Below are 22,855 nucleotides of genomic sequence, written 5' to 3' on the forward strand. Positions count from 1 at the left end.
TTAAAAAAACAAAAATTTCAGTTTTGAAATTGCTGTTGATCTAGAGGGCTCCAAAGATCCGTTCTTTCTCTCTTACCTCTGCAGAACTGTGATCCAATTCTTCCTATTCTTCTCTGCTGGATCCTTTCTGCATCCAAATACCAGAGAGTGTGGGAATTCCTTTTCCTCCTTCTCCAAACACATTCTTCTTTTAAAAACAAAACAAAACAAAACAAAACAAAACAAAACAAAACAAAACAAAACATTTTATTGAGGTATGATTGACATAAAAGAGTTGTCTATATTTCATGGATTTAATTTGTTGAGTTTGGAGATAAATATCCTCCAGTGAAACCCTCACTACGATCTATGCCATAAACATATCCGTCACCTGCAAAAGTTTCCTTCTGCCCCTTTATTTATTTATATTATTGTGAGGATTATTTTTGTGTGTGTGTAAGAATCACAACCGTATTCCTCTTGCCTTCCCGCTGGCAGCTCCAGGTCACGGTTCCTCATCATGATCTTGGATGTTACTCTGCCCCGTTGGGTACAAGTCTAAAGTCTGCCTCTGTTAAAGGGCACGGAGGGCTGCTGAATTAATGAAACTAAGACTCGGCTCTTGGCGGGCCCCCTGGTTCTTCGCAGGGCTCTTTCTTTTGATTGGACCAGGAGATAAAGTGACATCAGTGTAAAAGCCCCTGCTGAGCCACAATCCTATTGTCTTCAGTGGCACCTAATCCAGTTGAGCTCTTACAAGCTCTCTCACAGGTCACCGGCCTTGGGGACGAAGCCATGGCGGGATGGCTCTGCCTGCGACTGGAGACTGCACAGGGCTCAGGGCAAGAGAGCCAGTGGCAGGAAAGGAAAGGCCCCGTTGACTCACTCGCTGGGCAGCCAAGTGCTTAGTAACAAACAGTAAACAGAGGCGGCAGCGCCCGTGGCCGTGGCAGCTCAGCAGAGAGGTGAATGAGATCCCTGCTCGTTGTTGGAAAATTGTCTGTGATGGAGGCCTAGACCCGATCACGATCACAGAGAATTTCACATGCAACCTCTGACTCAGAACACAGGTATTTCTCCGTCTTGTTCACTTTCCTTCTGTAAATCTGGGTCGGGGGAAGGGCAAATCCATTCACTGGCTTGGGTGTCAGGAATAAGGAGAACACGACTGGACTAAGTCCTGTGCTAGTGACTCTGTGGTATTATTTGGAGTGTTATTTGTTCCAGGCTACTAGTGGGACCTGATTCAAATGGTGAATTTGCTTTAAAGCAGTAACGAATGGGCTCAGCAGAGGAAACATGGGGTTTAGAGTCAGACCAACCCTTGTTTAAGTCATTGCTTTGCTATTCAGCATCTTTTAGTGAATTCAAATTCAAAGCAAAGGCAACTTCCCTGAGACTCAGTTTCCTCATCTGTAAAATGGGGATAATAAATACCTACATTATAGGGCAATTAAGGATACACGAAGTGACATATATCAAGCACTTAGCACATGCTTGAGGCATAGATGTAGCTCTTAGTAAGTGATAACTCACTATCTTTCAGAAATGAGTAATTTGATTATGCTTAAAGAAGGTCAATGCTTTAGAGTAAAGAGTTTCAGGTTTTATCCGGCTGACTTCCACAAAACAATGGGGAATAAAAGTATCAATGATTCATCTGGCTTTTGTTTTTTAAGTAACAAATTCAGAGATGAGGTATGCATATTTCTCCTGACTATATCCTGTCATTTGCTACAGATTAGAGCTGAAATGGACGAAGTAATCAATTCAGCAAGCACTTACCACCTATCTCCTGGCTGCCAAGCCAAGTGCTAAGTACTGGGGACACCTCTCTCTGCTCAGAGGCTCTTCCGGGTGAGCGCAGGAGCCAAAAGAGGTGAGCCTACAAGGTGACGTGTGGCAGCAGCAAGTGCTGAAGTGGTGTAGGCTCCCGGAAGAGATGATGTTTGAGAGCGGTTTGAATGCTGGGTGGGAACTAGCAGGAGGTAGGAGGAGAGGGGTTGGGGCAAGCTATGCCAGGCAGAGGAAAGCATGTGCAAAAGCCCAGTGGCATGAATAAGTAAAGCATGTTCTGGGAATATCAGGCATTTTGGCGTAACTGTAGTGAGACGTGAGTGTGGGCATCTGATAAGAAAGAAGTCTGCATAGGTGAATAGGGTAGAGCAAGGAAAGCCTTCTATGGCTTGCATTTCATTCAGAAAGTTCTGGAAAGCCATTGATAATTTTAATGAGGGGATGTCATGATTGCATTTAAATATTAGAAAGATTACTCTGGTAGTAATATACATGTTGGGTTGGAGGGGATGAAGCCTGGAAAGTTGACAGATAGACTAACCTAAGGAAAACAGTTTGGGGATGTATAGACCTGTCAAGCAAGGGCTGCCAGCAGTGTGCAAAGAAAGATAAACAAACATGCATACATGTACATAATATAGGTTTGTTATAAATTTTATTTATATGAAGGATGCTCATGTTGCACAATTTATAAGTAGTAAAATACAGCTTAGTCTCTTTTGCAAGTTCCGTACAGCCAATAGATTCACACAGAATGCAAACATTGATTTTGCTGAACTCTTACATCCTCAGTCAGTCTATGTTTGCAATTGACCACTGAGTATAGTTCCAACATGAATGTTGGCTGATATCTTTGTTTACGTTGACAAGTCAGAAGAAAGTTAAGCAATGAACGTGAATGTTTTAACTTTCCTCATTTCTCCGTGACATGAGGAACTGCTGAACTGGATCATAATTTTTGAATTCTGGAAGAATAGTTCCTCAATTTTTGCACTATTCACAATATAACAGCTATAGACACAACACACTTTTAGATTTAATCTGAATTATTAACATTTTCTCCATCACTTTCCTAAGTCTAGATAATCAGCAAAACGACAAACCAAGCCCTGATCTGTAGCTTCTGTCAATTTCTGTGGTGTGAATACTGCCTCTATGGTCAATTCCAAGCTCCCAGTGTGATAGCACTGAACGCAAAGTTTGAAGAGCTGTGTATTAGCACACCATTATATCGTATTTCCACCACGCAAATGCAATTGATTTAAATGAGCTGAAGAGCATGGACAATAATGAAATGTGGTGAAACAATTAGGAAATATATTGAATATATTATTAATATAATTTATTTCATTGGAAGTTTCTGTGATTTGATTTTTCACAACGGCTATGTTTAACATCCAGCTTGCAAAATCCCTGGGCATTCATTGACTCTCACTGGTGAGTAGGAGTCTTCTTCAGCACAGCAAAGGGGCCCAGAGAGTTTTAAAGAGGCAGAATCCATGGGGAGGGGAATATGATGATCAGGAGAAGCAGGGATGAAGAAAGGAGTTAAGAGGAATATGTGTTTCTCTCTATGGACAAACACATCAACCACCAAAACAAGAAATACAGGATTGGATTCAGGGGTGCAAAGCGATGTTAGATAATTTGAAAAGACTGATAAAGAAAGATGACTGTGGATTTAAATACAGAGTGGAGAAGGTTGAGGGCTTTTCACAGTCTTGAAGAGAAGTCACTGGACTTTTTCAGATGCCTGCAGAATCCTTGCTCACTCCCCTGCTAGGGGATATCTGTGTTTGATGGAATTTATCTTGGCCAAGTTGGTCTGCATTAATCCTTTTATTTTTAAGGTAATGTTTACTTTGCCTTTCTAGAAATTGAAGGTGATTCTGCTCTCTACAAACTGTATTTTAAGCCTTCAGGGATGTCTGGAAAGTGATGCAACCCTTCTTGGGTGCTGCCCCTTGCCCAGGCTGCCTCTCTGTCAGTCGTGCTCATTGGACTTGAGGTTATGGAGGAAGGGCAGGCCATGCTCAGAGGGTCTGGCTGGACCAAGGGAGTGCTTTCGGTGGGACAGGGTAGTGTGGGGTGGGCGTGCAGCCTGTAAGAGAGGACACAGGAAAACAGCCCTTTTCACCATCTCTCCCCCTCTCAATTTGCTTAGTCTCTGATCCTGGTAGTCACCTCTCTCCCACCTATTGTCCCCTTGTACAGGTACCCTCCAATCACGGCTTCTGTGTTCAGGCCATGTAAGCCCACCTGACACTGTGCAGCCGGCCTGAGTTTATGGCCTCAGTTCATAAGTCTTCCACCAAACTCCTCCCCTTTAATCTAAGAGAATAGTCACCCAAATACCCTGGAGCATTGCCAAGGACTAGGTAGGGGTCTCCCTGGTTACCTCACACAGTAATTCTATCTCTAAATTCTAACTGGCTGCAGTCATTGCCCACCTATAACTGGGTCTTCCAAATAAGCAACGGGACCTAGGGCCGTTCTGTCTGTAACTTGTAATGTGCAGATTATCCTGTTAAAATACGGATTCTGACTTAAAGGGCCCAGGGAAGGCCTGAGTCTGCATTTCTAGCAAGTTCTTTGGTGATGCCCACATGGCTGGTCTGAGGGATCACACTTTGAGTAGCAAGGACTGGGGTCGCTGGCATCTGTAGTCCCACTGGTAAAGCCATTTCTGCTCTCAAGCCCAAGTTCTGTGGGTTTGTCCCCACCCTATCCCCTGCCCTCACTTTATATTCAATGTTAATCATATGAACGGCTAGCATTTATTGAGAAGCTACCACGTGTCAGATGCAATAATTCATGTTACAGATGAGTATCGAGGAAAAAAAAATAAGTTACCCAAGGTAGACAGGGGTTAGCCCGACTCTGACCTCAGAACCTGCCCTCTCAGCAACTATGCTTTGCTATTTCTATTTTCCTTTCAATATTTATTGGCCCTGAGGTCAATGTTTTTAGCCGTTTTCCTCTCTGACCTCTCTTGCCTAAGACAGTCAGACTAACTCCCCTGCCCCAGACTTCGTCTTCATTTTATTTTATTATTTTTTTAATGTTTATTTATTTTTGAGACAGAGAGAGACAGAGCATGAACAGGGGAGGGTCACAGAGAGAGGGAGACACAGAATCTGAAACAGGCTCCAGGCTCTGAGCTGTCAGCTCAGAGCCCGACGCGGGGCTTGAACCCACGGACCGTGAGATCGTGACCTGAGCCAGAGTCGGACGCTTAACCGACCGAGCCACCCAGGCGCCCCTGGTCTTCATTTTATTCTTGGTCACTGGTAGCCCTATTTCTAATTGCTCTTCTCCTTTTTCTTGCCTTAGTTCTTACTGAATTACCTCCTTTTCCCTATAATTCCTTGAGTTAAAATGGTTATAATAGCCCAACATCGTTGGAAACAGAGTAGGTGGTGAAGGAAAGCAGGAAGGAGATCCACAGAATGGTGGAAAAGGACCAGTTCGTGGTGGGCTGGTGCCAGTCAAGTGGTAGATTTTGAGACTAAGTGGTCAGAACTTACTTCTCCATAGGTTAAAGAGGTGTGGAAAAGTATCTGGTTAGGTAGGAAATGTGTTGGACCTTTAAAGAAAGTGTCACCTAAGTATTTCATTCATTTCATGTATTGGTATCTTTTCTGTGTGTTGCTGGTCCACAGAGTGCAGACAGCTCCCGACTCACTCAGTCAGGGAAGAAGGAGCTCCAGGTGGGAGTGTCCCCACACAACCCTGGGGAGGACAGGAGATGAGAGGGGTGTGGTGCATCTGGAACTTGGAGAGAGGCTATGGAGGCAAGGGGAAGTCGCTGGAGATCAGTGTGGAAGGGTGGACTGGAGGTCGCTTAAGCTTTGTTTAGGAGTCAGGAACTGGAAATGATTCTATGGAAAACACAAAGCCACTGAAGGCTTTAATGTGGAAGAGTCATATGGTCAAATGTGTTTTAGGAAGAGGTCTCTCTGTAGGATGGAGACTGGATTGGGGCAATGGTAAGACTTTTGCTATGAAGGTGCTTTATAGATGGGGTTAACGTCTATAATCAGTTGACATTAAATTAAGGAATATATGTAATGTGGGTGAGCCTAAGCCAGTCAGTTGAAAAACCTTAAAAGCAAAACGGAGGTTCCTTCAAAGGAGAATAAATTGTGCCTCAAGACTATAGCATCAGGGCGCCTGAGTGGCTCAGTTGGTTGAGCATCTGACTCTTGATTTTGGCTCAGGTCATGATCTCATGGTTTGTGGGATTGAGCCCTGCATCGGGGCTCCATGCTAACAGCACAGAGCCTGTTTGGGATTCTGGGATTCTCTCTCTCCCTCTCTCTCTCTGCCCCTCCTCTACTTTCTCTCTCTCAAAATAAATAATAAATAAACTTAAAAACAAAAAGACAACAACATCAACTCCTACACAAGTTTCTAGCCCACTAGTCTGTCCTGTGGATTTCAGACTTGCCAACCCTGCATTCAGGTGAGCCAATTTAAACAAAAAGTTATAATTTATATTTAAATAAATATATTTAAATTTAAATAAATATATTTAAATTTAAATAAATATATTTAACTTCATATATATAAATAAACCTGGTTCTCTGGAGAACTGCTGACAACAGTTATATTATAATTTAGGTGAACATTAGTCAAATATCATGTGAAGTAGGGGTGCCTGGGTGGCTTAGCCGGTTAAGCATTTGACTTTGGCTCAGGTCATGATCTTGTGGTTCGTGAGTTTAAGCCCCATGTCTGGCTCTGTGCTGACGGCTCAGAGCCTGGAGCCTGCTTCAGATTCTGTGTCTCCCTCTCTCTCTGCCCCTCCCCTGCTCTCTCTCTCTCTCTCAAAAATAAACATTAAAAAAAATCATGTGAAGTAGCTCTTTTTATATATAAATCACCAGATGAATGGATCTTAATACTTTAAAGCTGAATTTGAAGGCTCAAGACAGCAGCTGTTAAAATTCACAACTTTATTTTATTTTATTATTATTATTTTTCTACAGCCCCAAAGCAGCTGTGCTGAAATACCAGACCATTCTTATCAACCTAACAAGACTGATTCTCACCTAAAATTCACAACTTTGAATAAACTGAATAATGATTTAAACATACGTAGCTTCAATTAGTCTTGTTAGCTTACAAGCCCACCATCCCCTCCTTTAGAAACTTAAATGGCACTTACTAGCCATGCAAATTTGGGGACCTTAAGTCAGTTAAATTCTCAGTTTCCTCATCTGGATATGGGGATCATTTTGCCTTGCCTTCAAGGATTTTTGTGGGAATCACAAAAATGTATGCAAACTCTATAATCTGCAAAGGGCTATTCTCCTTGGAAGGCATTGCCTTTAAGTAAAGTTGGTGAGGACTCAATCAATCATCTCTGAGTATGAATTACATTAAAACTGGCCCTGCAGCCTTAGAAAAGGAGGATACAGCTCTTCCTAAAGGACAAGCAGGACCAAAGAACACAGGTGGAACACAAAGTGCATTAATAACAGTGAATTATATTTTTGACATTTTACTTAAATTCTTCTGATTATGTCAAGAAGAAAGTCTGTCTGGAACCCTAGGCTTTCACATTTCTCAAACGAATGGCTCCTTTCACAATGAAAGACCAGGCTTTGGGACCATTGGAAGGCAATATTATCTGGCAAGAATTCAAGGATTTAAAAGAAATAGATAATTACCTTCTATTGTTGTTCAATACTAATTTTCCATTTCCTATAAAATATGCAGTTTCCCTGAATGCATTCACTCAAATAAAAAACTGGTCTTACAGCACGGGTTATATAGGAATGTAGCAAATATGGAGTAAGTCGAATGTAAGCAAATATGGGCGATGAGAAAAACCCTCCTCTAAAACCCTCTAAATGTTTTTCTGTACTGGAACATCCATTCTCTTATCTACAAATGCAAGTTTCCATCTGGGAACACTGAAGAAAGGTAGGACATCTGCTAGTTGCCATGTTCTCATTAGCTTGTTCTTCTTCTCACAACCATCTTGTAAGGCAGGATGTATCATCTCCATTTTACAGCAGGGAGAAGAGATTTTGAGAGTGCTCTTGCTCAAGGTAACACTACGTTGGTGCTACAGCCAGTATTTATATAGGGCAGTAGGGCAGGATCTGTGTGAAGAACTCAGAACTGAGATCAGCTTCCAAGGATCTCCCAGTAGGAGAGTGCCGGAAGTTAAGAGCCCTGACACCTTTAGCCCAGATGAGGCTTTCAGTGGAGCCCAGATGAGGCAGAAGCTGACTTTTCCTCCTGGGGGAATGATGCCATTTGCCTTCTGGAAAGTTTTGCTCAGATTTTGGTCTTAGTGCAAGCAGATGGTTTTTAATGAATGTCCAAAGGGAGAAGGAATGAAGGGAGACATAAGGACCAAAAGGAGGAAGGCAAAAGGATCATTCTGAGAGTTTTGATTCCTTGGGAGCCCCACATCCTTCCCTGGTTCCTCCCTAGGGTGTCTATTTTGGGGACCTTGAGATATTTTAGGCATTTTGCTAAGGTTTAAAATGGGTTGTTTATAGCACCTCAATCCTGGCAGACAGATGGAAACAATTAACACCATATCTTAAGAATCTCATACTTGGAAACTTCTCAGCAGCTTTGATGCTTAAAATCCCTTTCTGGGTGGTTAGAGCAGAGATGGAAAGAAATGGAAATAAGATGTGTTCATCACATTTTACATACTGAGCCCTTGAATATAATTTCCTAACAGTTACATGAGGTAGATGCTATGATTAACATTATATCCCAGATGACAAAACTGAGGCTCAGAGAGGTTAAGTATATATATGCTCTGTGCCCAAGCTCACATAGCCAGGAAGTTAGGGAGCTGGAGTTTCAACCTCCCAGAGCTCATGTCTTTTTTTAGCCAACAGTAGACTGTTGAATGAAAAAGAGCTAGTGGTAGGTTGAACAATGCTTCCCCCCACCACAAAAAAGATACATACATCCTGATCTGTGGAATCCATGAATACTACGTTAAATGGCAAAACAACTGCAGATGTGATGAGGTTAAAGGGTCTTGAAATGGGGAGATTATCCTGGATCATCTAGGCAGGCCCTACTAGATGCAATCACAAATGTCCTTGTAAGAGGCAGACAGAGGGAGATTTAAAATAAAGAGGAGAAGGTGATGAGACCATGGAGGCAGACATTGGAACGATGTGGCCACAAGTCAAGAAATGCTGGCTGCCACTAGAAACAGGAAGAGACAAGGAGCAGACCCTCCCTTGGAACTTCTGGAGGGAATGCGACCCTGCCCACAGCCCGATTTCAGCTCAGTGAAACTGATTTCTCTGAGATGATAAATTTCTGTTGCTTTCATCCATCAGGCTGGTGGTAATTTGTCCCAGCAGCCATAGGAAACCAGCACAGGGCCGGAGCTAGCATCCTGGGGGACGACATTCCAGGGACAGCGAGAGGGAGTCACGGGAAACCGGGATCTGAAGCAACGGGTAGTGTTTCAGGGAGGGAGTGGTCACCCACTGGCTGTCCCCACGAGACCAGAGGCAGTGTGCCTTGTCCCTTCCACTTCCCTCGCAGGCACCTTCTCAACCTTCAAGTCTCAGCTCATATGGTGCCTTCCTTGACCACTCCGGCTCAAGTGCATAGCCTTGTCTACCTATTCTTCATAGTCTATCTCTCTGTGGACTTATTTTGTTCCTCTGTTTATCTGTTTGGTATCGGTGCCCCTCTGCCCATCCCCACTAGAATGTAAGACTTGCAAGGGTGCAAGGGTAGGATGTTATATTTTCATGTTTCTATTTACAGCTTAAAATATACTAACTCCTTGGTAGGATTTGTTAAATAAAGGGATGGCTGAGGCAAGGATGTCGAGGGCATGGGCAGAGCTTCTAGGCCGAGCCAGACCAGAGAAGTGCTATGAAGCTGGAGGCCAGTAGAGGAGAGTCCCTAGAGACAGAATGCACCATAGCTTGGGAACTTACGGAAGGGAGCCTGAGGAAACTCCTGAACAGCAATGAAGCCTCAGATGGAGGAGACTTTTGGGTTATGAGCTGACTGCAGAAGCGTTCGGAGAATCGAGTCAACATACAGGACTTGGCCCACAGAGGTGTGAGCCTGGGAAGTGAATGAGAGACAACAGAGCTGCCCCCCCAGAAGCATGGCCATGGGCTGGACGCTTTCCCAGAGCTTCCTCACTGGCAGGAAGGCAGGGTTTATCTGTGTGGTGGGATCTCTCCATCCCTTAGATGGTTAATGGTCCCCTTCCAGTTCACGGTGCAGTGGTACCTCACCACCAGACTGTGTAGACAAACACTTGGATGCAAGCCCGGAGGCATCACGGCATGCCGGGGCAGGGCTGATGGCGGCTGTCTCATAAACCGGGACTGGTGCATATAAAGCCCTTGGAACAGTGCCTGGTGCACAGTAAGCGCTAGGGAGTGTCTCCTTGTATTGGTGTTGTCAGCTGGCCCTGAAATGGAATTTGCAATATTGCAATGTTAACATATATTTGGGTTGCTTCTTAAGGACTAGTGGACTGAAATGGAGTCCCTGAAGTATCCCCAAACAGGTTACTGCCTACCAGAGTGGAGGGGTGTGGTCAGGGCTGCCGTGGAAATTCGGGGCCGCCAATGGTTCCCAACTGTTGGCACTCCCCGGAGGCACAACTCACTCCTGTGGACAGAATGTCACGTTCATCTGTGGCCCTGGGGTCAGAGAGAGTTTGTACAGAGAAGCAGAACGTAGACATTTCTTTCTGCAGTGGGAGCATGCACATGTCTTGGAACAGTGGGATGGGTTTGTTGTTGTCGTATTTTGTTTTTTTTTTAATGGAGAGGCTGATGACTAGTTCACAGGCATTACCTCCTGTGTTTGGGGTTTGTTGCCTCTGACGTGGAAGCTGCAATCCTGATACACCAGCAACGAGAATGGCAACTTCAAGCCTCAAAGAACTCTTGGTTCCAACCACAGACAGGGGTGTTTGACTAGCCAACCCGAGCAGTTATGTGCTTTTCTAGATGTTGGCTGTTTCCTTATCCACCCTAGATGGAAAGAATGTTGGGCCTCTTAATCTGGTTGGCATTTGTTGGCAGGATTTCAGATAGAGTCTAACATAACTGATGAAAATTGCTGGATTTGTATTTCAAGAAAGGAGGTGGAAATGGAGTGCTATTTTTTGGATTTGCCTAAAAACATTTTTAGCAGGGCAATGCTTGAAATTGTTTTAAACTTATTGTAAAAGAACGGACCCAGAGAACCGTTACAACAAATGTTAAGCTTACCGAGTTTACTTGAGCTTTACTTAGCTTACTTGAGCCATCACTGAGGCTAAGAAATAGGACTTTGCCCCCCATTCCAGAAACCCTTCCATATTCTCCATCTCAATCACAGGCCCTCACTCCCCCAAAGGTAATCATTATCCAGACTTTTACAGTCATCCTCTTGTTTCTGTAGCTTTGTCTCTCACATGTACATTCCTAGATACTATATTTACTTTTACTCATTTATTAATTTGATCTGTCTTTAAAAAAAATTTTTAAATGTTTATTTTTGAGAGAGAGAGAGAGAGAGAGAGAGAGAGAGAGAGAGAGAGAGAGAGGGGGAGGGGCAGAAAGAAGGGGGAGACACAGGATCTGAAGCAGGCTCCAGGCTCTGCACTGTCAGCACAGAGCCTGACGTGGGGCTGGAAATCATGGACTGCAAGATCACAACCTGAGCTGAAGTCAGATGCTTAACTGACTGAGCCACCCACCTCATGATCTGTCTTTTAATTATAAGTTCCTTTCCATTCCTTGCTTTTCTCTTAAAAATTATTCACATTTATGGGGGCACCTGGGTGGCTCAGTTGGTTAAGCATCCGACTTAGGCTCAGGTTATGATGTCAACGGTTTGTGGGTTCCAGCCCCACGTCGGGCTCTGTGCTGACAGCTTGGAGCCTGGAGTCTGCTTCTAATTCTGAGTCTCCTTCTCCCTCTGCCCCTCCCCTGCTCACGCTCTGTCTCTCTGTCTCTCAAAAATAAATAAATGTAAAAAAAATTAAAAAAAATTATTCACATTTATGGTGCAATTCACATACCATAAGTCACCTTTTAATGTTCACAATTCAGAAGTTTTTGGTATGTTCACAAGATTGTGTAACTATCACAACTAATTCCAGAGTATTGTCATCAAGCTGTTAAGAAATCTATACCCACTTCAGTCACTCTCCACCTGCCCTTCCCCCAAACCCTTGCCAAACCACTGATCTTTCCATTTCTATTCATTTGCCTCTTCTGGATATTTCCTACGAATGCAATCATATGAAATGTGACCTTTAGTGGCTGACTTCCTTTACTTGGCAGATTGTTTTCAAGATTCATCAGTCTTGTATGGCCTAGATCGTGGTGATGGTTTCATGAATATGTACTTATCTCTAAACTCATCAGGTTGCATACATTAAATATATACAGCTTTTCGTATGTCAGTTACACCTTAATAAAGGGGTATAAGAAAAAAGATTCATCCATCTTGCAGCATGTAGCAGGACTTTGTTCCTTTTTATGGCCACATAGCATTCCATTGTATGTGGATACAATTTTGTATATTCATTCATTAGTTAAGGAACGTTTGGGTTGTTTCCACTTTTTGGAGACTATCAAGGATGCAGCTAAGAATGTTTGTGCATACGTTTTGGTGTCACATATGCTTTCATTTGTCTTGGGTATATAGCAAGGAGTGGAATTGCGGAGTCACGTGGTAACTCTATGATTAACTCTTTGAGGAACTGCTGAACCGTTTTCCAAAGTGGCTACCTTATTTTACATCCCTATCAGCAATATGTGAGGGTTCCAATTTCTCCACATTTTTGTCAACACTTTTTGGTTATAACCATCCTTACAGATCTGAAATGGTATCACATTGTGGTTTTGATTTGCATTTACCTAATGACTAATTATGTTGAGCACTTTTCATGTGCTTATCAGTTATTTGTACACCTTTGGAGAAATGTATGTTCATAGTCTTTGTCCATTTAAAAAAAAAAGATTTGGGTGGCCATACATTCCAGTTGGCCTGTGACACTCTTGAGTTTTGCCTATTGTCGTCATTTTTTTATTCTACTTTGAATTTATTTATTATTGAAGCACAGTCGACGTCTCTACCCATTTTAAAATTAGGTTGTCTTTTTACAGTGAATTGTGAGGGTTCTTTATTTATACTTTTTTTTTTAGTGTTTATTTTTGAGACAGAGAGAGACCGAGCGTGAGTGGGGGAGGGGCGGAAAGAGACACACACACACACACACACACACACACACACACAGAATTCCAAGCAGGCTCCAGGCTCTGAGCTGTCAGCACAGAACCTGACACGGGGCTCAAACTCTAGAACCGTTAGATCATGATCTGAGCCGAAGTCGGACGCTTAACCAACTCAGCCACCCAGGCTCTCCCAGAGTTCTTTATTTATAGATGACCCCAATTTGTAATGGCTTGAGTTATAAGTTTTTGACTTTACGATGGTGCAAAAGCCACACACATTCAGTGGAAACTGTACTGCAGACATTGAATTTTGATCCTTTTCTGGGCTAGCAGGATGCACCACAATCCTCTCTCGTGATGCTGGGCAGTGGCCTGGAGCCTCAGCTCCCAGTCAGCCAGGTGGTCACAAGGGTAAACAACCGATACGCTTACACCATTCTATTTTTCACTTTCAGTACAGTGTTCAATAAATTACATCAGATATTCAACACTCTATTATAAAACAGGCTTCGTGTTAGGTGATTTTGCCCAACTGTAGGCTAATCTGAGTGTTCTGAACACATGTAAGGTAGGCGAGGCTAAGCTATGATGTCAGTGTCAAATCTAAGAACTCTTTGCTTCGTCCTAGATCCTGAATATTTGCCTCGATGTGTTATTTCCTAAAAACTTACAGTTTTATGTTCTATATTAGGTCTATGATTCATTTTCAGTTAATTTTTAGTTTTTTTAAATGTTTATTCATTTCTGGGAGAGAGAGAGAGAGCATGAGTAGGGGAGCGGTGGAGAGAGAAATGGGCAGAGGATCCGAAGCAGGCTCCAGGCTCTGTGCTGACAGCAGCGAGCCTGATGTGGAGCTTGAATTCACGAACTGTGAGATCTTTTTTTTTTTTTTAATGTTTTTATTTATTTTTGAGACAGAGAGAGACAGAGCATGAGCAGGGGAGGGGCAGAGAGAGAGAGAGAGACACAGAATCTGAAGCAGGCTCCAGGCTCCGAGCTGTCAGCACAGAGCCTGACGTGGGGCTCGAACTCATGGACCGTGAGATCGTGACCTGAGCTGAAGTCGGCTGCTTAACCGACTGAGCCACCCAGGCGCCCCAGATCTTAACCTGGGCCAAGGTCGGACTCTCAACCGACTGAGACACCCAGGTGCCCTGAGTTAATTTTTATATAAGATAAGAGGGTTTTTTTTTTCTTTCTCCCATGATGAATCCAGCACTATTTGTTGAAAGTTGAATTACTATATTGAAATGATGGTCTTGACTAGCCACACCACACCAGCCTAAAATACTTTTAATGCAATTTTTTTTCTAGTCATATAGTGATGGGAAAACAAACCACACCACATTTGGTATTTCGTGAGAAATCTTGAGATTCAGAGATTTCGTATTTGAGAGTCCTAATCTTGTCCCTTTGTTTGTTCTCTAATAAGTAGCCTTTTACGGTGGCTGCAGAGAGCTGGGAACATGTGGCAGCATGGGGATGCCTAATCCATATGTCTCAAGCCAAGTTTAGATAAAGAAGTAGGAGGAAGAGAAAAAAGAAAGACAAGAGAGGCCTTGCACTTTAGCTTTGAATCTATTACTTTTTACCTGGGTGACCTTGGACTGCCTTCCTGTCTGCCAATGGGAATGACGGGCTTTCTTTGCAGACTCCTTGTTGTGACATCTCACACATCAAGCTTCCGGCCTAGGCCTGGCTCCAGCACACCTCTGGTCCCCAGGGGAGAGGAGGACGTGCAAGGCTTTTTTCTTCTGGGAGTCCAACTCTCTTCCTGAGGCCGGAGGAGGTTGGACTACAGGCGTACGTAGAGCTGAGCAGGTGGCGAGTGGAGATCTTGGCTTGGCCATGTTGGACAGAGGGATGAGGGTGCCATAACGTGCTCTCCGCCCTGCCCCCCACATCGCCCTCCTGCCCTCCCTGAGGCCGCAGAAAAGATCAATGACGTAAATGGATTAGGAAAAGCCTGCCTGGCCTCTTCCTGCTGTCACCCCACCTGGGGCTGGAGATTAGTGGGTGGCAGCTGTGTCAGGAGGACAGACATTTAAATGTCAGCTTTGGTCGAAAGGAGCCCTTCTAAGAAGAGAGGAAAAGAGAAGACCAGCCTCCTTCACCCCTCCTCCGGCGGGTCAGTCCTGCGCTTCCCTGAGCCTGCACTTTTTCAAAACACAGGACTCGCCTTCCTTCCAGTGATTTTCACTCCTCAGGCAGGTGTCGTGATCATTACAGACAGGGCTGGTGCTGGCGCCACATCCGACTCGGCGTGTGGCAGGGGAAAAGCCATGAATCATGTAGTGGAGATTAAAAAAAAAAATGCCGTTAACCTACTTTCCCAGACAGAGAGGAGAGCAGGCAGAGGATGCTACCTGGGCCAAGGGAGCTCTTTTCAACAGCACAGCCCAGCTCAGAGGGCGGTGCCATTCTCATGGATCATTTGTTCATTCCTTCATTCATTCATTCATTCGCCTAAGCTTTCATTTCGGAGTTTATTTCCTCATTCACTGATTCAGCCAGGCAGACTCGCAGGTCCCCCCCCCAAAAACATTTCTGTAGCTTCCTCTGTGTGCCTAGCCCTGCGCCCAGCCCCGGGGATGCAGGTGATGAAAACATGGTGCTGCCAGGCCGCAGAGGGGGCTGGGCTGTGCCTGGGCTGGAGCGGTGAGTACAGGCCCAGAGAGCTGGTGGACGTTGTGGGGACTCTGCCACACGCATGTCTCTGCAGGCATGAGCCCGGCCTCTGTGACCCTGGCCAGCGCCCTGCAGGTCAGGGGCGAAGCTCTGTCGGAGGAGGAAATCTGGTCCCTCTTGTACCTAGCTGCGGAGCGGCTCCTGGAAGACATTCGTGAAGGTAAGAGGGTGTTTGGGCCACATGAATCGCAGGGAGTTGAACGCAAGGCTTCCCAAGCCATCTCTGACTGCTGCTTCTCAGATCTGTTATCAGTCCAAAGCATTAGATCAAGTAGTCAAATGACACCTGCCTATGGAGTTGCCCTGGGAAGGCAGGCCTGTCTCTCGGACCCATGGCATGCAGCAGAGTTGAAAAAAGGCCTTGCTTCTAGGGAGACAGTGGCTGCAGCTATATGGGCCTCTCCCAACACCTGGACGGTCTGAGCATAAGGGACAGGAGGCAGGGGGCTGCCCTGCTGACACTCCCATATTGTCTCCTGCCAGATGGTGTATCACCTGTGCCCCATCAGGGGCTAGAACCCACACACTAGGTGGTCTAAAGAGCGGGAGGGAGGTTAATATAAAGAATTATTAAATTCCAACAGAAGAGTAATTGTAAGATATGGTTCCCCAGGACTGAGAGAAGTACCAGTGAGGGACAAACTTGGAAGGGAAGCCCCTTCCCCAGATCGGGGTTCAGATTTGCTGGAATTGCTGTGCTTGGAGCCCACGATGAAGGCGAAGTTCGCTGCTTTGCGGGGCCAGAAGGGTCTGGCATTCACTGGACAAGCGAGGCACAGGAATCGCCACCAGGGGCGAGGGTGACCCTCTGGATGGAGGAGGGCAGTGGGGAGACATAACTTCCGGAGCTAGTGCTGCCAGGAGGCCTGGAGCCCGCGGCGTCTGTGCAGAAGCAGTGATCACTTGGGGCCGGGAGGTGCGTGCTGGACCACGGGGCCTATGTCAGGGCAGAGTCACCAACTGTCCTCCCGCCCGCGCTCTGAGACCCGAAACAGCAGGAGGGCCCCGCCTCCCGCCATGTCTCTCTAGCGCCCTCTACTGAGAAAGCTGCATGTCGCACTCGCTGTAAGGGAGAGCTTGCTTCAGGGAGCAGGTATTGAAAGGTGAATTTGGAGCTGCGAAGCCTTACGTTAATAACTGGAACAAACGCTGAGTCCGCACACTCACATGTCAGCTCCGAAGTCACCCGCGAGACCGCAGCCGAGGCTCCCCACACATGAGTGAGACCACATGAGCAATCAGGCAGGTCCCAGTGTGGGAAGATAAAGGAGGCTGCTGTGCACCTCTACCTTCAGTTTCACCCTCCCCGTGATTCTTCACTGTCTCCTCCCTGCCCCTGGTGTCGGTTCCGGGATGGGGGAGGGGAGACTGATGAACCCCTACAGTACGCCCAGAAGACCAGCTGCCCTGGTCCCAGGTTTGGCTCCAAAGAACTCAGACTTGGGCTTATTTCCAAGTGGACCTCTGACCTTGAGACGCTTGGGGCACTGAGGAATTTGGATGCAGGTGGCTGGTTTCCTGGCCACCACTGTGGTCGCCCTTGGTAACACGTGGTCTTGTGCACGCATGTATCGGGGTTGTATCCACTTCATGTTTCCCTGGGCATTGCTCTCAGTCCATCCCAGGGGCACCTGCTGGTCGCAGTCCCACAACTGGCCCTCCGGACAGTGGTCATGTCTCTATACTCCCATCATGGCCTTGTTTTCAGATTCCGCGGACTATGTGGTCTGTCCCTGGTCAGCCCTGCTGTCTGCAGCCGGAAGTCTTTCTTTCCAGAACCACATTTCTCACATAGAGGCTGCTCCTTTCAAGGCCCCTGAACTGCTACAGGAACAGAGTGACGATGAACAGCCCGACGCATCTCAGGTAAGTTGTGGGGCATCTCTGTGGCACCTTTGGGCCTGTCCCGGGGAAAGGCCTGGTCCTAGGACCTTGGATCTGTCCTGGGGGTGGCATCCCCAGCTCCCAGTTTAGCCCCGAGGAACACTGAGGCAGAATGGATTTAAAGAATATTATTCCCAGGCTTTTTTTTTTTTTTTTTTTTTTTGCCAGTCTTTTAGTTATTCGATGAAGACAGGTCACCTTCTCTGAGCTTCAATTTCTACACCTGTAAAACAGGGTTAATTTGACTTAATCTATCAGATTATTATAAATATTCAAAAAGAAGTGTTGGAAAAGTTGTGGGTACACGGTCTGAGCCATGGGTACCCATGGCAGCATGTAGCAAAACCCTAAAACGTCCCCAACCAGGAGTTGATCCTAAGGTAGGAGTAAAGACTGATTTAACTGCAGTAATGTTCATTGTTGTATTGTTGACATTAGTGATAAACTGGAAACAATGTCCAGTAAATAAGATAGCATTAAAATGAGGCTGTGGGGGCTTATTTAATGGCTTGAAAAGAACCTAAATATATGCATGTATAATGTGACCCTAGTTTAATAAACACACACACACACACACACACACACACACACAGGGGAGAGAGAGAGTTCTAAAAATATATACACGAAGATGCCTGCAGTGATTATTTCTGGATGGCAACATCAGTGGTAATTTTAGTTTTTTCATGAACTTGTTTTGCTTCTGGATAGCCAAAGGTCTAGTAAACATTATATTCAATTTTTGAAAGAAGAAATTCTTTTTTTAAATGTTTATTTACTTTTGAGAGAGAGAGAGAAAGAGAGTAAGGAGGGCAGGGGCCGGGGGTGGGGGTGGGGACAGAGGATCCGAAGTGGGGTCTGCACTGTCAGCAGCGAGCCCCATGTGGGGCTCAAACTCATGAACCATGAGAGCATAACCTGAGCTGAAGTCGGATGCTTAACCGACTGAGCCACCCAGGCGCCCCCATAAGAAGAAAATCTAAGGAGAAAGTGGTGTAAGGCAGGCACACAGCACTCAGGGCATAGTGGCTCTTAATCAGCGAGTTCTGCTTCTTCTTGCCATCCTTTCAGGAGAAAAGTACAGCCTGGAAATTCCGCCTCTCTTGGAAGGAGAAGGTGTCCTGGAACGGAGGCTGCTTTTCCTTCGGGCTCAGATAACAGGGGCTTGGTGGCTTCCAGGGTTGGTTTATCTGGGCCCACGTGTCTCCAAGTCAGATCACAATAGCGAAAGCATCAAGTTCCCCATTGCAGTGGCCCTGACTCTGTCACCCACAGGCAGACACCCAGCACCCCGAGCCCCTCTACTCTTTCCTGCACTGACAGAATCTCAGGGATAAATCCCTGGACCCCTGTGTTAGATACAGATGTGGGTGCCTCTCATTCCCTCTGTTTGGGTCTCTCTGGTGGTGCCTCCTACAGTCTGGAGTCAGCTGACATGCCACAGCTGGAGCCAGGGGATCTGACTTTCTTTTCTTTTCTTTTTTTTGTAATTTTTTTTAACATTTTTATTTATTTTTGAGAGACAGAGCACAAGTGGGGGAGGGGCAGAGAAAGAATGAGACACAGAATCCAAAGCAGGCTCCAGGCTCCGAGCTGTCAGCACAGAGCCTGATGTGGGGCTCCAACTCACAAACTGTGGGATCATGACCTGAGCCCAAGTTGGACGCTTAACCGACTGAGCCACCCAGGCACCCCAGGGGGATCTGACTTTCTGAGCAGCCACTAGAGGGGCACATGCTGATGCACCCCAGAAATGCAGGGGACTTAGCTTCCTGGGGGGTGAATTGTGGCAAACTGGTGCTTAGTAGGCCAGATCACCTGGCCATTACCCCTCTTAACACATCCCTACCATTCAGTTCTGTTAATTGCTCTTCTCTTCCGTCCACTGCAGGCTCCTCTCTGCATCCAACTTGGCTCAGGTCCTGTGGGAGGTGAGGTGAGCAGTCAGGAAAGTGGTCTCAGCAGAGGCTTTGCTCACAATCCTCCCCCAGCTCTGGGCTCTGTCCTGAGCTTTGGAGGATGTATGCCGACTCATCTCCTCAGACCAATATCCAGCTCTCCCAGCACACAGAGACATTTTTCCCACTGCTTGGCGAGTTTCAGTGCAGGTGGAAGGTGTGCGCTGGTCTCTAACTATGAGTCACTCAAGCCACTATCACCCCATCCTGTGCTCATGGCAGACATCAACAATCCATCATGCTGTTCTTTCCCGTGGCACCAGGAGTTGCATTCAAAACTGTCACCACCCTTCTCCAGGCAGCATATACTAAGGGGCTGGATTTGGGATTTGGGAGGAAGCCTGTTGTCACTTTGGCCTTAGGCACCACCAAGGGTACTTAGAGCATTTGGAATCCAGGTCAGTTCCCCAGTGTGGACGGTGCCTCTGGCAGTGCTCAGGGCACGGCTCCAGCATCTGCTCTCAAGACCATTTCTCCAGAGGTGAGGATGAAATCTGTGAACTTGTCTGCAGGTGTCTAGTCATGTTCCTCAGAGGGCTGGTTGATCGGGTTGGGGATATAAGGTCAGAGAGACAATTGGCACGTGTGATACTGGACACATGCTCTTGACCTAGGGATGCCAGAAGCCAAAACCAAAGTCACTTGTACTTAACTGAGTGGATGGCTCAAATAAGCGTGTATTTTCCACATACTATGTTTTATGAATTCAGCGTGTCCCTTCTGAAGTTCTCAAAAGTCATTTCCCGTGATCCTAAGGGGAATGCGCCTTGTCAATTACAGTAGAAGCCCCACAACAATAACAGATTGACGTTGATTGAAAACTTAGTATAATCCAGAAGCAACATAGCCAAGGCTCTGGTGCCTGGCTTTAGGTCTTCTTTGGGAAAGTTCCCAAAGTTTCCTTTGCATCGCCTCTTCTGTATAATGGAGACAATTAAAATACCAACCTCACAGGATGGTGGTGAGGACCGAATGAGTTAATGTAAGTAAAAGGCTTGGAGCAGAGCTTGGCATGTAAGTGCTCCACGTCCGATAATGATAAAAAATTTTCCTGACCATTTGCAGGTTCTTTTTACTCAATCCTCATGAGTATTCAGGTAGAATACTCACTTTATTATTATTATTTTCTTTTTATTATTAAAACAATTTTTTAATGTTTATTTTGAAAGCAGGAGAGACAGAGTGTGAGCGGGAGATGGGCAGAGAAAGGAGACCCAGAATCTGAAGCAGACTCCAGGCTCTGAGCTGTCAGCACAGAACCTGATAGGGGGCTCAAACCCATGAACCGGGAGAGCATGACCTGAGCCAAAGTCAGACACTTAACCGACTGAGCCACCCAGGTGCCCCAGAATCCTCATTTTGAAGATGAAGGAAGTGAGGGTGGAGAAGTCAGATAATGTTCTTCCATTTCATCTTGTTTTCTGACAGGTGATGCTTTTAAAGCAGGCTGTCCCAGGGGCGCCTGGGTGGCTCAGTCGGTTAAGCGGCCGACTTCGGCTCAGGTCATGATCTCGCGGTCTGTGAGTTCAAGCCCCGCATTGGGCTCTGTGCTGACAGCTCAGAGCCTGGAGCCTGTTTCGGATTCTGTGTCTCCCTTTCTCTGACCCTCCCCCGTTCATGCTCTGTCTCTCTCTGTCTCAAAAATAAATAAACGTTAAAAAAAAATTTTTTAAAGCAGGCTGTCCCATAGTGTTTCACGTGCAGATGGTTTCAGCTATGCGCCATCAGAAAGCCTAAAGTGCAGCGGCTGGCACCACAGATAGAGTTATTATTTGCTTCACCAGGAGTCTTGGGATTGGTCGGCGGCTCAGTAAATGTCATCGAGGATCCAGGCTGTGTATTTACATTCTACCCTTTTTAGCTGCTGGTCTTTTTTCCGGTGCCTGTTGCCTCATGGTCCCAAGATGGCAGCTATGATCCATATACGTTGTCAGCATTCGAGGCAAAACTGAGGAAAAAGTGGGACCATGGACTGTGTTCTTATTGTCAGTAAAGCAAAAGCTTTCTCAAAAGCCCCTTAACAGACTCCCCTTGCGTCTCTTGCCAAAGTGGGGTGTCACGGTCACTGTGGTTTTAAGCCGCTAGAGTGGGAGATGGGAAGTTCACGGGAGTCGCAGATGGTGGGGGGGCTAGCCGGCCAACACTGTCTGCCGCACGTGGAAATGGAATTGTGATTTGTTTGCAGGACTATGGAATACCAGAGGTGACCGAAATCTAATCTTGTGCTTTTTCTCTTGAGCAGGTGCACGTCTATTCTTTAGGAATGACCCTCTACTGGTCAGCAGGCTATCATGTCCCACAAAATCAGGTCTGTAAACAAGTTACTCAAAGTCTTGCCAGGTCATGTCTTTGGATTTAATGAGCAGTTTTCTTCAGGACAGGGACCACTTCTCTTGAGCTCTGTGTCACCACTCCGTCCTCCTGGGTTCTAGGAAGGCATTGCCAATGGGTTACAGAAGTGCTCCCGCTGAGTTTAGAAACCACCGCAGAATGCTACTCAACATGGCCATCCAGGCAGCCACGATTTAGGGTTGGCAAGCAAAATAAGACTTATCCGCTCAGGGGAAGTGGCAAACGAGAGGATTTTATAGATGGCGAAGATGCAGATTTATAAAACAGGCTTTAAAGCAGCCGTTCCTGACGTGAGATGCTTTCCTGAAAAAGGGTTCTGTGCTCAATTGATTTGGGAAAATGCTCCCTCTATTACCTTCCTCTTCAAGATTTTGCAGAGTAATTTATTAAAGACTCCAAGAAAGCTTAAAGCATAGAAAAATTTTAAACTTTTATCACAGCACTGTATAAAACTTTTGACTACAGAGTATGTGTGTTTGTGTGTGTGTGCAAATTTTCATCTCACACTATAAGAATTTCTTAGACCAGGGTAACAAGAGCCAGAGAATTCTCCTCTTCCTTCTTTCCTTCTTTCCTTCTTTCCTTCCTTCCTTCCTTCCTTCCTTCCTTCCTTCCTTCCTTCCTTTTGTTCCTTCCTTCCTTCCTTCCTTCCTTCCCTCCTTCCCTCTTCTTTCCTCCCTCCCTTCCTTCCTCCCTCCCTCCCTTCCTTCCTTCTATCTCACCTTTGTCCCTCTAATTCAACATCCCAATGTTTCCTGGTGCTTTGTATTCTCATCCCTCCTCGTGTGATACCCTTCTTACCTTCCCACTCTACTCATGAGGTTAGATTCCACTTCTCAGCAGGGCATACCTGGAGCCCCAAATTGGGCTCTTACCTGTAGCTCTGGTTCCTCTCTGGAGCTCTTCCATAATCAGGGCCAGTTTCATGGGTGTGTGGCCTGTGTAATCGAATAATGCCCTGCGCTTACAAGGGCCCATGCTTGGTGTAATGCTCTGATGTCA

The 22,855-nt window shown here is 45.8% G+C and overlaps 1 protein-coding gene across 6 annotated transcripts in view; it reads left to right on the forward strand.

Moving 5' to 3' along the window:
• The first annotated feature begins 387 nt into the window (after positions 1–387).
• Positions 388–22,855, forward strand: part of FRMPD2 (FERM and PDZ domain containing 2) — a 101,082-nt gene continuing 78,614 nt past the window's right edge. For 2 of the 6 annotated variants that reach the window (XM_078434501.2, XM_078434502.2), the window contains exons 1-4: positions 388–1,049; positions 15,697–15,822; positions 17,371–17,528; positions 21,744–21,809. In XM_078434501.2, coding sequence (XP_078290627.2) covers positions 1,025–1,049; positions 15,697–15,822; positions 17,371–17,528; positions 21,744–21,809 — 375 coding nt within the window. In that variant the 5' untranslated portion in view covers positions 388–1,024. Of the gene's footprint in view, positions 1,050–1,719; positions 1,859–15,696; positions 15,823–17,370; positions 17,529–21,743; positions 21,810–22,855 lie in introns of all 6 variants that reach the window. The other 4 variants (XM_060642231.3, XM_060642232.3, XM_078434503.2 and 1 more) reach the window with 3 other exon arrangements.

The sequence above is a fragment of the Panthera onca genome, chromosome D2 (genome assembly GCF_046562875.1).
Source record: "Panthera onca isolate mPanOnc1 chromosome D2, mPanOnc1 haplotype 2, whole genome shotgun sequence".
In the NCBI taxonomy this organism is placed as follows: domain Eukaryota; kingdom Metazoa; phylum Chordata; class Mammalia; order Carnivora; family Felidae; genus Panthera; species Panthera onca.